At 31.6% G+C, this 15,495-nt stretch overlaps 1 protein-coding gene and 3 pseudogenes across 1 annotated transcript in view; all 4 read right to left on the bottom strand.

Annotated features, from left to right (window-relative positions):
- Window positions 1-216: 216 nt before the first annotated feature.
- LOC126889164 (5S ribosomal RNA) lies at window positions 217-335 on the bottom strand (annotated as a pseudogene).
- A 238-nt stretch (window positions 336-573) lies between these two features.
- On the bottom strand, window positions 574-696 carry LOC126889168 (5S ribosomal RNA; annotated as a pseudogene).
- A 3,209-nt stretch (window positions 697-3,905) lies between these two features.
- On the bottom strand, window positions 3,906-4,024 carry LOC126889158 (5S ribosomal RNA; annotated as a pseudogene).
- A 132-nt stretch (window positions 4,025-4,156) lies between these two features.
- Window positions 4,157-15,495, bottom strand: part of LOC126887837 (NADH-ubiquinone oxidoreductase 75 kDa subunit, mitochondrial) — a 64,302-nt gene continuing 52,963 nt past the window's right edge. Inside the window, exons 9-10 of the mRNA XM_050655722.1 lie at window positions 9,167-9,477; window positions 4,157-4,704 (exon numbers count right to left, since the gene is read on the bottom strand). Of these exons, the coding sequence (XP_050511679.1) occupies window positions 4,552-4,704; window positions 9,167-9,477 (464 nt within the window). The 3' untranslated portion in view covers window positions 4,157-4,551. The remainder of the gene's footprint in view (window positions 4,705-9,166; window positions 9,478-15,495) is intronic.

Genomic DNA, 15,495 nt, shown 5'->3' with positions numbered 1-15,495 from the left:
AAGTGCCTAGTTAACCAAATTGTACAAACGATTAATACCAGTTAGGTACGCTTTTTCATCATTCTTTTCAATCTTCTTAAGTGAAATTAAACTTATGCGTTATGGTCTACCAAAATGGATATGTTATACCAAAGTTCTCTAATTAGTATTTTTTGCCGATGCCCTACTGTTAACCATATTATATTAATACCAGAATTTGAACAAAGAAAAAAATGAAGGTAACAACATGCGGTGTTCCCAAGCGGTCACCTATCCAAGTACTAACTGCACCCGACACTGCTTGACTTCCTTGATCGGATGAGAACCGGTATATTCAGTGTGGTATCGCCGTTGCCGAAAATAAAAAACAGATTGATATCAAAATGAAGTAGGCAACCAAATTGTACAAACGATTAATGCCATAGTTATGCTTTTGCCTTCTCTTACATCTTCTTAAGTGAAATTAAACTAATGCGTTATGGTCTACTAAAATGGATATAAGATATATCAAAGTTCTCTAATTAGGATTTTTTGCCGATGTCCTACTGTTAATCTTATTATAATCATATCAGAAGTTAAACAAAGAAAAAATGAAGGCAACAACATGCGGTGTTCCCAAGCGGTCACTCTTCCAAATAATAACCGCACCCGACACTGCTTGACTTCGGTGATCGGATGAGAACTGTATAGTATATTCAGTATGGTATGGCCGTTGCCGATACTAATTGAAACAAATTTATATCAAAATAAAGTAGGTAACCAAATTGTACAAACGATTAATACCAGTTATGGTTTTTAAGCCTTCTTTTCCATCTTCTTAAGTGAAATTAAAATTATGCGTTATGGTCTACTAAAATGTATAAAAAATATACCAAAGTTCTTTAATTACGCTTTTTTTTTGCCGATTACCTAGTGTTAACCTTATTAATAGTCTAAGAGCTAGTGAACCCTCCGACTAACGGTCGTCCTGTAAGGCTAGAAATTTGTCTAGTGATAATTCATAGCACACCAAGGCTAAAATCCATGACCTGGCAGGCATCAGCCGTGCACGTGTATTTACCAAGTGAATCGAAAAGTGCAAATTTAGGGGGTAAAATAAACTTTCTCCTGTAAAGTTTAAATTTAAGTATGTGTTTGAGTAAGTCATTTAGAAGAAATGTGTACAATGACAGGCGATTTTGAAGAGCATAAGACCTTGCCAGGCGAGGGGAAAGATTAGGGATTTTTCCTAAAATTATCTTTTTTGCACCGAACAAAGTTTTTTTAGATTTTTTGAATCATTCTAAACAGAAAAGGTCTTTAGTGACTTTTCTCTTAGGTTAATAGTTTTTGTTATATAAGCGATTAAAAATTTTGAAAATTGCGAAATCGGCTATTTTTAACCCTAAATCGGACATTTAACTAAAAATTTCAATGTTGCCAAGGTAGGTAGATATCCTTTAATCATTGATTGATGAAATCCCGAAGAGTTTTTTGCAATACAATATAGAAAACCCCTTTGTTTTTTAATTGCTAATCAAGCGGGCGCGACACTGTAGTATAAGTGAGGACGTTTGAGTTTGCATAAATTCATTATCTCGAGAAAGGGCAAATTTCTCGAAAAGGGAAAGGGACAGACAGGTCGATTCTTATTATTAAATTAGGACTTTTTGGCATATATATAATATATATATATATATATATATATATATATATATATATATATATATATATATATATATATATATATATATAATACTCCCATATAGCACACAACGTCCGATGTACGTCCATATAACGTACATTTAAAGTCCAAACGTCCATGGACCAAAACTGGACTTACTATGTACGTACATTACGGGACGTCCATTGGACGTTTGATTTCAACGTACATTGGACATCCATTTGTGGTCCATGGATATTTTACACAAAACGCGACTATTATATTAAGTCCCAATACAAACTAAATGAGAATCTTCTTGACAACGTTGTCGCTCTTCGCGCTATCGGTCGTGAAAGGTAGTATTAGGCCGGTACTTTTATGTTAATTGTTGTGGAATACTGAAGGATGGTTTATTTATGATAATTCACAGAATGGCAAACGCGCTTGTAATATACAACAACGGTACTGACTCTAAAAATAGTTTGGAACAGAAACAGAACAGAGATTAAACCTCTTTTAATGTGCATGCTTCCTAGGGCGTCATTATCTGAATCTCGTCTTTATGAAAATACATCCTGTGATATATTTGTGATTTCTGTTTATCGTGCAAGTGCAGTCGTGCATTAATGAAGTTCCTAGTTCCTATAATAAAGTATATATTATAATGAAGTTATAGTAAAGAGTAATAAAAAAGGTCTTTTGTGTAATATTTTTAATAAGTATAAGTTTAGTATTATAAGGAACTATTTCCTATAAAGGCTTTTTGCTATGTATTCACAAAATTATGGATACTAGATTGCTTTCTGAAAAGTGCCCTACAAATGTCCATAAGACGTACATTGAATGTACATAAGATGTACACTGAAAGCTCCGATACAACGTACAATGTACGTTTGTAGCGGACGTTCTATGGACGTCCAATTTTGTGAACTCTGGACATTCGTTGGACGTCCATCGGATGTCCATTGTACCTTAGCGGGACGTCCATTGGACGTTCCAATGTACACAGATGTACGTCCATTGGATGTCCATAAAACGTACTTGTGCTATCTGGTCTAGTGACGTCATCCATCTGGGCGTGATGACGTAATCGATGATTTTTTTAAATGAGAGTAGGGGTTGTGCGATTGCTCATTTGAAAGGTTATTTAGTTCTCTATTCAGTAATATCAACTTTAACATAATTATTTATACAGGGTCTACAAAAAATTTTTTTTTTATTTTTGTCTAAATTAATTTAATAAATTTTTTTGTACACCCTGTATAAATAATTATGTTAATGTCTATATTACTGAATAGATAGTTAAATAACCTTTTAAATGAGCTACCACACAACCCCTACTCTCATTTAAAAAACCATCGATTACGTCATCACGCCCAGACGGATGACGTCACTAGTATTATATATATGCCAAAAAGTCCTAATTTAAGAATAAAAATCGACCTATCTGAGGATTCCTCTTTAAATTTGCCCATTCTCGAGATAATGAATTTATGCAAACTCAAACGTCCTCACTTATACTAGTGTCGCGCCCGCTTGATTAGCAATTAGAAAACAAAGGGGTTTTCGATATTGTATTGCAAAAAACTCTTCGGGATTTCATCAATCAATGTTTAAAGAATATTTACCTACCTTGGCAACATTGAAATTTTTAGTTAAATGTCCGATTTAGGGTTAAAAAAGGCCGATTTCGCAATTTTCAAAATTTTTAATCGCTTATATAACAAAAACTATTAACTTAAGAGAAAAATCACCAAAGTCCTTTTATGTTTGGAATGATTCAAAAAACCTAAAAAAAACTTTGTTCGATACAAAAAAAAATAATTTTAGGAAAAGCCCATATAATCTTTCCCCTCGCCTGGCAAGGTCTTATGCTCTTCAGAATCGCCTGTCATTGTACATATTTCTTCTAAATGACTTACTCAAACACATACTTAAATTTAAACTTTACAGGAGAAAGTTTATTTTACCCCCTAAATTTGCACTTTTAGATTCACCTGGTAGATACACGTGCACGGCTGATGCCTGCCAGGTCATGGTTTTTAGCCTTGGTGTGCTATGAATTATCACTAGACAAATTTCTAGCCTTACAGGACGACCGTTAGTCGGAGGGTTCACTAGCTCTTAGACTATAAAATAATATCTGAAGTTAATAAGTGAAATTAAGCTTATGCGTCATGGTCAAATAAAATGTATATACCAAAGTTCTTTAATTAGGATTTTTGCCGATGGCTCATTAACCTTATTAAAATAATATCAGAAGTTAAACAAAGAAAAAAAATGAAGGCAACAACATGCGGTGTTCCCAAGCGGTCACCTATCCAAGTACTAACTGCACTTGACACTGCTTGACTTCGGTGATCGGACGAGAACCGGTATATTCAGTGTGGTATGGCCGTTGCCGATTGTAAATGAAACAAATTGCTATAAAAATGAATTAGGTAACCAAATTGTACAAACGATTAATACCAGTTTTATGCTTTTTAAAAGAGGAAAGATAATATATTCTGCAATTAAGAGAAATAAAATTCAATATTAAATTAACATTTTATTTACAGTTTGTTTAAATAAACAGTAAAACACCCAAATTGAAGAGTACACTGACGGATGTAAAAAAATGAAACAAAGATAATATTTCATTATCTCAAACTAAAATATTCAAACGAGTAAAATACTGGTATATGACTTATTTACAGAAGTATTTCACTATTATAAATAAACGTATTTAACAAAACGACTCAACAACTTTTAAAATTGCTTGAATGAAAAAAAAAACAACGTAAATTTTGATAAAATGTTAAATTTAAATAGTTTCTATCTTTATAATAATATGCTTTATTGAACAGTTTAGCTGAGATATATAAAATTGATGACGTATCGAAGATTTTCTAAATAAAGTTCTTTAAATTTAATTATTCTACTTTATCACACTATTTATTTGACTGTTTTTGTTTCAATACAGCCTGCACACACTTCGCCATTGTTGGGGAGGCTCTACTGATTGCATCAGTCATGTAGTAATCTTTAAGCTCTTTAATCTTCACATCTACAGGTGAATTATGATCTACGTCTTTGTCTGTACTCTGTAAAAAATACAATCGATTAAAACATTCACAATATACAAAAAAGAACATTTCTAATAATTTTCACAAGGAAAATTAAATTAAAACAAAAGTTTACTAGAATTGAAGTACATTACTCCAAGAAATTAACGACCCCCTTAAAAATGGGTAATTTTTGATGTCTCGAATTTCCTAAACCTGTCGTCCAATTCAAGTGATTTTTTTTATTACCAGAGAACGGCAGTTCTCGCCAGTGGCGCACACCTAGACTCCCTACACGCGACACTATATATACACGAAATTTTCTATTGTCTAAATCTGACTGAATTGAAAATTAGGCCAACTCCCATCTTAAAGTTCAGGAAAAGACTCGCCCAATCATATGTCAACCATCCATTTTGGTCCAAGGATGTGGATTTTACGGCCCTTCCTATTTAGGGTCTGTTTTTCGTTCTCGTCACCAAAACTCCCAAAAACTTAATTTAACTCCGACTTTTACGGCTTCTAATAGAAGCGATCATTACCTTTCCAACGCATGTCTAATTTTGAAAATCGGTTATACCGTTCAAAAGTTACCGAGCTCAGAAATATGAGTCAATTTTTATTTAAAAAAGGGAAAATGTTTGTGGATATATATGTATGTATGTGTGTGGAAAAGTTAAACCGATCTGAATTTTTTTTTCTGTGTCTGAAGAGGGGGTTAGGGCCGATTCAGAACCGGTGTAGTTTGTGAGTTTTGACTACCCATAAGCCAGCTATAGGACTTGGTAGGTACAAAACGGCATATTTTTGGCGGTATATATCTTCGGTTCAAGAAGAGACAGGAGAACAGTAAATACACCAAATCAATAGCGTTGAGTTAAGATTTCAAATGGTGTCTAAGCTATCAGGATCAGACATACACACGGCTCAGTATAGCCGAAAAACAAAAACTAAACTTTGAAAATTTTGGTTTTTCGACAATTACTCAAAATTTCAACCTACGAATTACGCCAATAACTGAGGGTTTGTAGAAGGACTCTAGACGAATCTAACGGTGTATACCTTATATCCGGGAAAATTCGAATTTTTAAGTTATAGGCTTCATAAGTATGATCAAATCTATTTCTTATGGGAAAAACGGTTTTTCAAGCTCAATAATTCCTGTAATAGCTTCTGTTATCATACTTGACCTTAGATGCATAAGATACTACTTGATATTTGCGCCTACGCTCAACGTAAATTTAAAGAAACATACCCTAACTTGTTTCATTTAATTTGTATAAGTGGAATATAAAGCGTTTTTATAAAGCACACTTGTTCGGATTACATTCTAACTGCGATCGAACTTACAATACTCCATTTTGGCATCAATTTTTAACACTACTTATTTGACAGTTGCGGTGTTGACACTTAGATTTGTTTTTATTATTTACTAAAAATATTCGTTTTATTATATTTATTGTTTTTATTATTTAATTTAACGTAAGATTATAACTTAATTCTTCTTTCTGTTTTTATTTATATATTTTATTTATTTTATTATTATTTATTAATGTTTTTATTTATTTACATTTGTTTTGTTGTATAATTCACTTCCGCAACAATTATGCGATATATTTGATTTAAAATTAAATCAGGAATTTTTTGTAATTGGGCAACAATGACAACTTACATTTCTGACTTAGATAATGACGTGCAACGGTATTTATAATGTACGGACTATAAGACTTATTTCTTTCTAATTACGTGTGACACCTTGTTTAGGTAGTCTCAATAAAAAAATTACACTCAGCAACAAATGTAATATGAACAAATATTAAATCTATAGACTTACGTGAAGAATTCATAAACTACAAATTTTAAACAACTTTGAAATAAAAATTTAATTTCTCTGAAACCTTTCATAATATCTGGTTTTTATGGGCCAGTGGACGCTTAACACGCTAGTTGCCACCTATACTGCCGACTGGCAAATGTCATATCTCTATAGCCGAACGGAATATTAGGCGTATTATGTAAATAATCTTGGTTGTTTTTTTAAGTTTCAACCATCATACATATGACGTCAGTCTGCCCTGCGTTGTGTATTGTATTAGACCAGCACGGAAGTTATTAATTACAAGTAGTACCAGTACAAAAAGCTTTTTGGTAAAATTCACAAAAAATTGGAAAAGCCATGAAATAACTATCGATACAAACATGAGACTGGTAAGAAGTTAAGAAGAGAGAAGAGAAGAAAAGAGAAAGTCGAGGTAGATCTTCCACACGGTACACGGACCATATAGTCCAAGTAATGAAGCTTGAAATAGGACAAAATTTGCTTGAAAATTTGAGAATAAGTAGTGGATAGTCTAAGGATCAAAATCTATATCATGACAAAAGACGCTTTTACCATGAGGGTGGTTGCCACCCCATCTCGGGGGTGGAAAATTTTATTATATTTTGACCGCAAGAGTTGGTAAAAACATTCGTTATAAGCAAAAAACGTTCTATACAATTTTTTGATAAAATGAATAGTTTTCGATTTATTCTCTATTGAAAGTGTTAGTTTTATATCGAAAAAATCAATGTTTTTAATAAGTTTTCTGCTAATAACTCCAAAAGTTTTCGTTTTATCAAAAGAACATTACCTAACAAAAATGTACCTTTTGAAAAAATAAACAAAACCGTTTTTTAAAATTTACTTTAAGACCAATAGTAATCGAGATATACTTTATTATATGTGGGCTCTTCTTCGTCAAATGCTAAATATTGTAGTTTCAAAGTCAAAAGACAGGAAAACTATGTATTTTTCTAGGACAACTTGTTTAAACTAAGTTTAAGTACTTAAAAATATCTATCTCCAGAAATAAAAAAAATCTCTATCTAAAAAAATTAAGTGACTTATAATGAAAAGAATGTCAGTCCCTATTTTTTTCAGCAAAAAGTGATCGTAAACAACTCCCTAATCACCACCCTAATTAAAATTTGTCATTGACCTGATTTGGTTTTCTTGATTTATGTATTGTTAATAGGTTCTAGAAGTTTGATCGGCTTAGAATGATTAGTTTTAAAAAATGGAGTTAAAAGCAAATAACGAGTTTTTGTAGTTTGGTAAAAAATGCCCTTTTCTTCAGAATAGAAAGATTAACATCAGAGATACGAAAAAATATTTAAATATGAAATTGTAGCTTATTTAATTCCCAAGAACTTGGTTTGCAAAAAATTTTTTTTAAGGCAACAATTGAGTGAGCTATAGATAATAATATCATGCAAAAACCACCTTTACCAACCCTTTCAATGCCACTTCTTTTTGTGACTGAGAATTTTAAAAGGATTTAATATTAATAGCCTTATACATCTTCTAAAAACCTACAAAATTCTTTTTTAACGAACTCTCGAAGATAAAAAATAAAAAAGTTACGGTTAAAAAATCAATTTATTTTTTTGAAAAAAAAAAAGGAGAAATCCAATTGGAAGCATAATAATGTAAGTCAGCGGTGTTTTTAGTCATTGGCCTTATTTATTCTTCTTTATTTATGTATTATTAATAGATTCTAGAAGTTTGACTGGCTTAGAATGATTAGTTTTTAAAAAACTGAAGTTTAAAGCGAATAACGAATGTTTGCAATTTGGTAAAAAATGTCATATTTTTCAGAATAGAAAGATTAGCATCAGAGATACGTAAAAATTTTTAAATATGAAATTGTAGGTAACTTAATTCCCAAGAACTTGGTTTGATAAAATTTGTTCTACGGAAAAAATTGAGTGAATCGTAAATCGAGTATACCATCGAAAAACATTGATTTTTTAGATATAAAACAAACACTTTCGATAGCGAATAAATCAAAAACTATTAATTTTATCAAAAAAATGTATAGAACATTTTTTGCTTAGAATGAATGTTTTTATTAACTTTTGCGGTCAAAATATAATAAAAAATTTCTACTCCCGAGATGGGGTGGCAACCACCCCCGTGGTAAAAGCGCCTGTCGGCATCATATAGATTTTGATTCATGGACTATCCACTACTTGATTCTCAAATTTTCAAGCAAATTGATCCATTCTGTAAAAATTGCGAGGTGAAAAGCTTTGGTTCCTCGACTAATATTGTTGCTACTATTGGCGCCCCATTGTCAGAATGTGCTAGAATGACAGAATATAGAGAGACATGGAGGAACATTGAAAATCAGCTAATATCTACATATCACGATACCTGCATCAAGTTAAGGATTAAGAAGAAGAGTATCAGTTCCCAACTGCAAGAAGTACATGAATCAGCATTCAACAACTTATGGGAAAGTCTTCTCGTCCCCAAATATCACACTGTGTGTTAAATAACTTAAGATGCGAAGTTAACAAAATAGTATTTTTTCTACAGAACTAAAATATTAATAAGAGAAGAACTTCGTCAACTGTAATCAAAATTATGTTTTCAGAACGTATTCATCTTCGTTTATAATAAACACAGTAAATCAGGAAACTAAGAAGTCACAAAATTAATAAAACTTAACTACCTTACCTTAGCTAATTCTGCAGCTTGTTTAAAGTAATTAGCTTCTTCTGCATGCCCGTAACGGGTAAGGTGTGGTGCAACCTCATCTAGTCTATCCCTAATTTCACTTAAGTTATCGTATGGCAACTTAACTCCCAAAATTTCTGACAAAGCTCTTATTATCTTCCAGTCTTCTCTTGCCCTACCAGGTGGGGTAACAGCTACCAAAGTTTGTTGAGCTCTACCTTCCGTGTTTACGTAAGTGGCTTGTTTTTCGGTATAAGCAGCACCAGGCAAGATAGCGTCAGCTATGCCGGCTCCTTGATCACCGTGGTGGCCTAAAAAAATTAATTTTATTAAAATTAACTCTTGAAGAAACAAGTTTAAATTATAGAGATTATTTCATTCATAGAGATTCTGACCAATAGAAACCTACAAGAATAAAAATTACAGCGACTATTTTTTAATGATTTTAACTTCCAATCATATAGTAAGATTTTTCATCACGTGTTTAATTCTGTCCAATCAGATTATTATTTCATCGGTAATTTTCTACTGTAGAAAATTACAGTGAGCATTTTTTTAAGTAGATTATTTTTGTTTAATTTTAACCAGTTTCCTAGTTTTGACAACTGTCACATTTAAGAAAATATCCATAATATACTTTAAGTTCTGCATCTAATGTCAAATTGTCACGAGGAGAACACAAATAGGCACATTTAAGCGCTGATTTACTTCGGTAAGATTATTTCATGAATAAAACTGTGTTTATAAATAAATTATCTAATATCTTATTAATATCTTCATCTAAATATTTGCTAAACTGTGCTTCACTTCGACTAGTTGAAAAATGTGTGTCACATTAATTGGGAACAATGTCACTGGACTGTTTTTATTCACGAACTGTCAACCAACACTGATGGAATTGCCTGCAACATACAAGAGAGAGGTCCTAGAGAGACAGAGAATTTTTCAGGTAAAATTTGCTACAACTACCACCAGAGTTGCCATATGTGATTTTATAAATCCCCCTCTTAGAAACTGAAATTCCCTCAAGTTGAAGCTCAAATGACCCAAATTTAAATTTTTGCCGCATTTTAATAAATTCGTAGTCAAATGTAGAGAAAAGTAAACAAAAATTATACTACTTATCAACAGAGGGCCCTGGAAATAATTCATAAGTCCTATCTTCTTCGATTATATGAGATTATAATATACAGTTCTATGTGTACATTCGCAAATTTAATTTCCCATGACCCCTTAAAATTTTCCATAATTTTCACCCCAAAAAATCCCCCAACCATTTCTGCTTAGAGAAGTTCCCCTATACGCTTTCAAATTACCCCAAAATTGTGGGAAAATACCCCAATCTGGCAACCCTGACGTATCTGACTAGCACTGTCAATATGTTTGTTTACGAAAGATGGCGATTATCTTCCCTCCTTTACCTGTTTATCTTCTATCTCATCCTAAAGTCATTAAATTCGCTTCATGACGATTACATCAGTGTTGGCAGTTCGTTGGTTTTTATACAAAGACTTGAATTTTATTTGTAAGTATTAAAAAATAATCTTACGAACAGCACACGACAGTAAGAATAAATAAGACAATAATGCTTCATTTTTTCTCAAATTTGTTGTCATTGGGCAATAGCCACTCGATCCCTGCGGGCTCTCCTGTCTATTGCCAGACAACAAATTTTCGAAAAACTGTCGCATTATTGTCAATTTATTCTCACTCTCTTGTGATATTATTCCCGATAATTTTTGATAATTTCCCGTCGTCATGTATTTTACGCCAGATGCCCTTCGTTGCTACGCAAAAATACATTCAGTGATATTAATGGCAATTAATGTTTTACAACTTGTCACACAGAACAACAAGAAACAGGTTTAACCAATATTCAGGCGAAAATATCAAAAATATATTAGTTAAAATTATTTAAAAAGAAAGTTTTAGGAAAGGACGCCCGTCCTTTCCGAAAATGAATCGGCGAAATACAACAATAAATTTTGATATTAATAAACAACAAGAATCTCAAATTGAGTCTTCAAGAAAAACCTTTCTCTTTCCGCTATGTGCCAAATGCAAAGAACATAGTTAATTAGTATAATCATAATAGTGCGCATGCACCCACGTGATTCCCCACCAGTAAAATATGAGTGTGTGAATTGTACAAATATACAGGGTGAGTCATAAGAACTGTACATACTCCTACCACGTATGGAGGCCCCTATGGGGAATAACAAATGACCATTAAAAAGTGTCTGCTCCCATTGTTTAGTAATATACAGGGCGGGTTTACAACCCATATTTACAGAAATTTGTATTCGTCATAATTTTTGAACGGTAAGATCGATGTCTCTCTTATTTTGGTCGATTGTTACACTATTACCACCAAATCAACTGATTTATTAAAACTAGAAAAAAATCAGGTCCGGCTTAAAAAAATAGTTCCTTTTGGTCTTAGAAAAATTTACACCCTGTATATGGTTTTTGAAAACTCTAATAAGAATTTTACAAATTACACAAATAGGCAACTAAAATGGCATAGGTATTTATTTTTCTCCCCACAAGATTACTTAATTTTTTATAAAAAGATCAAATTTAACTATGAAATAAAAAGTTTGGTGAAATGAACCATAGATTTAAAAAAAATATTTTTTTTGCAAAATCTATTTTTGTAACAAATTTTTAATTCATACATATGTATTAATACTTCCACAGCTTGTGCTATACATTGTAAATAATAAAACCCCTTTAGCTAATTTCCAGAACTTCAAAAGGAAGAGGTTGTTTTGAATAATACTAAAACATCGCCCTGTATAATATTTGTTTAGTGATTCTTAGGTAGCGTCGCTTTATTGAATTCTCAGAGTTTTATTTCAAAAGGCAAAATACAGTAAATTTATTTTTTAAATTAACGAAAAGAAAATACATATTATTATGTAGAACATAAATAGAACAATTGTATACATAATACATAGACACATAAAAGAACTTAAGAAACAAATAAAACAATACAACAAATTTTTTTTGAGATTCTTAACAGATTTTCGAAATGAAATCCATCTTTGTCGGACCATCAACAGTCTAATAGACCTCCTGAGAGTTAAGGGATCATTTCTAATAATGTTACAAGAATCAATACTTTTATCAATTACTTAGTTCTTGTCGCGTATTGATATATTCCCTGTCGACTATACCCCACAGGGAATAGTCGACAGGGTTAAAATCAGGTGATTTAGGTGGTCATGCATGAGGCCCTCCGCGTCCTATCCACCTATTTCCATAAGTTACATGAAGATGTTGACGAACAGCAACTGAGAAATGTGGTGATGTCCCATCGTGCATAAAGTACATACCTCGGGCGGCTGCATTGGCAAGTAGATTCGGCAAACTATTTTGTAAAATATGATAATGCAAAAAAGTACAAACAGTGTAAGAAACACAAATAAATAATAACGATGGCGAACGAAAAGTCAAATTAGGTACACAAACAACGAAAATGCCAAATTATCATTTTTATACACATCCATAGTATTAATACATGGTGAGAAGGTAGTGATGCAAAAAACGATGGGAAAAATATTTCTTTTTGTTTTTGTTTAATTTAGGTTTATTTGTTTATGTCCTTCTTGACAAACAAATATTACACAGGATGTTGTTTTAGTATTATTCAAAACAACCTGTTCCTTTGAAAATTCTGGAAATTGGCTAAAAAGGTTGTATTATTTAAAACGTATAGCACAAGCAGTGGTAGTATTATTACTTATAAATTAAATATTTGTTCTAAAAAAATAATTTTTGTAATAAAAGTTAATTTTTTTAAATCTCTGGTTCACACCAAACTTTTAATTCATAGTCAAATTTGATTTTTTTATAAAAAAATTAAGTAATCGTGTGGGGAAAAAATAAATATGCCATGTTAATTACCTATTTGTCCAATTTGTAAAATTCTTATTAAAGTTTTCAAAAACCGTATACAGGGTGAAATTTTTTTCTAAGACTAAAACGAACTAATTTTTTAAAGCCGGACCTGATTTTTTTTAGTTCGAATAAATCAGTTGATTGGGCGGTAATTTATAAATTAAATATTTGTTCAAAAAAAATTAATTTTTGTAAAAAAAGTTAATTTTTTTAAATCTATGGTTCTTTGACCAAGCTTTTAATTCATAGTCAAATTTGATTTTTTTATAAAAAAATAAATAATTGTGTGGGGAAAAAATAAATACGCCGTTTTAATTGCCTATTTGTCTAATTTGTAAAATTCCTATTAGAGTTTTCAAAAACCGTATACAGGGTGAAATTTTTTCTAAGACCAAAAATAACTAATTTTTTAAAGCCGGACCTGATTTTTTTTCTAGTTTAAATTTTTAAATAAATCAGTTGATTGGATGGTAATATTGTAACGATTGACCAAAATAAGAGACACATCGATCTTACTGTTCAAAAATGATGACGAATACAAATTTATGTAAAAATTAACAACTCGCCCTGTATATTATTAAACAATGGGAGCAGACACTTTTTAATGATCATATGTTATTCCCCATAGATGCCTGCATACGAGGTAGGAGTATGTACAGTTCCTCATGACACCCTGTATATTAAAGAACAGCTGTAGTAATAAATTTTGAAATCAAATAAAGCAGCAGATTGTTCAAACTAGAAAATATGAAACAATAAAATACCTTACATAAGACACAAACGCTGGATCTACAAAACAACATTTAAAACGATCTGAATAGAAGGACTTGATCGCACAAAAACTTACTGTTGGGAAGTACTAAGATGAGAATTTTTCGAACAATATAGTACAATTAACAGGAATTTTAGTTTCGAAAAACGTACTTGTGATCGAAAATAACCAATTTTAAACGTTTTAAATCGTTTGTAATGTGAAAGTTGCCCCATCTTTATGGCCAAAACTCAAAATCGAAATTTCATGTTATAAGTTTTGAAGATTAGGCTCTAAAAATTGAAATTCCATAGCGACCAGTCTATGGAAGTGATAAATTTAATCGATCTCACGAGAAATGTAAAAATGGCAAAAATTGTATATTTACTTATTGAATTTTATTGTCGACTTGATACAAATTTTATTTAAAAAATTGATTTCGCTTGCGTAACTGACACCCAAAATCGTCGGTCGCTTCAAGCAGTGTTTCTGAGAGAACGGTTCATTTTACACAAACAGTGCTATTCTAATAACCATTTTTATACGGCGTACAGATTCTTGGGAAATCGATGATTCCTCCCGAGGTGGGTTTTTAGGTGGAAGCCTGGTGTATAGTCCAGAGAAATAAGATTTTTCTCGTGACACATCCCCCTCCAGGCCGAAAACAATTTTTTTTGAGTAGTATGGACATCTGTATTAATAACCTATATGTTTCCTGCAGCCGATTTTGATGATACACATAGTTATAAACAAATGAAGATCAAAAAACGGTAAATTTTCGCTTTTTTCGTCTATTACTAAAATGTGAAGCACGCTAAAAAATGTAAGAATAAGAACCTCATAAATCATATATCAAAAAACTTCAATATAGCGTTCGCTGAATATGTCTATCCTTATTTGTTACTTAGAAAATTGCAAAATAAGTCATAAATTTTGAGATTTTATAAATGTTCATAACTTATGTAAAAAATTAAGTTAGAACCTTCTTATTACACGTAATGCTGAGACATTTTATGCTTAAATTATATTTTAAATTTCAAAGCAATTGGTCAAATAGTTTAATAGTTATTTATGAAACAGTTCGTGAAGTATGCTTTTTGCGAACGCACGCGATTTTTAGAGCACGAGCGACAACGGAGCGAATGCTCTACATCGCGTAAGTTCGCAAAAAGTACTTCACGCACAGTTTCATACAATATTTTATCTACGATAAACAAATAAAAAAACTGTAACTCTTCGTCACTGGAATTCATTTCTATCCTACAATTTTTAGAACTTTGACATTAAAAAATCCTAACTACTTTCAAACCACAAAACTGTCAAAAATTTTGTTGTAAATCATTGGTCATATTGTCATCACCATGACAACGCGAAAGTTAAGGATATTTGATTATAAAAGTGTGCCAAAAAACCCATTGAAAGTGTGCGAAAAAGTAAATCCCATTTAAAATACATTGTTTCTTCACGCACACTTTAAACCCTTCACGCATTCCTATCTATAATGACAGTTTTCACAAACTAAAAACTTTGTTTATCTCATATTCATTTTTTTGCAACACTATAATCAAAAAATTAGGTGGTTACAGTAATACTTCGGACAGTTGAAAGAACATTTCGTCCTATTAGAGGTAAAACTCACTAACTACACTTTCCAGAAAGTGAAGAAAAATCGATT

This window comes from Diabrotica virgifera, chromosome 7, assembly GCF_917563875.1.
Source record: "Diabrotica virgifera virgifera chromosome 7, PGI_DIABVI_V3a".
NCBI classification, from domain to species: Eukaryota; Metazoa; Arthropoda; class Insecta; order Coleoptera; family Chrysomelidae; genus Diabrotica; species Diabrotica virgifera.
Note: the sequence above shows the minus strand (reverse complement) of the source record. Positions and strands in the feature narration are given on the sequence as shown.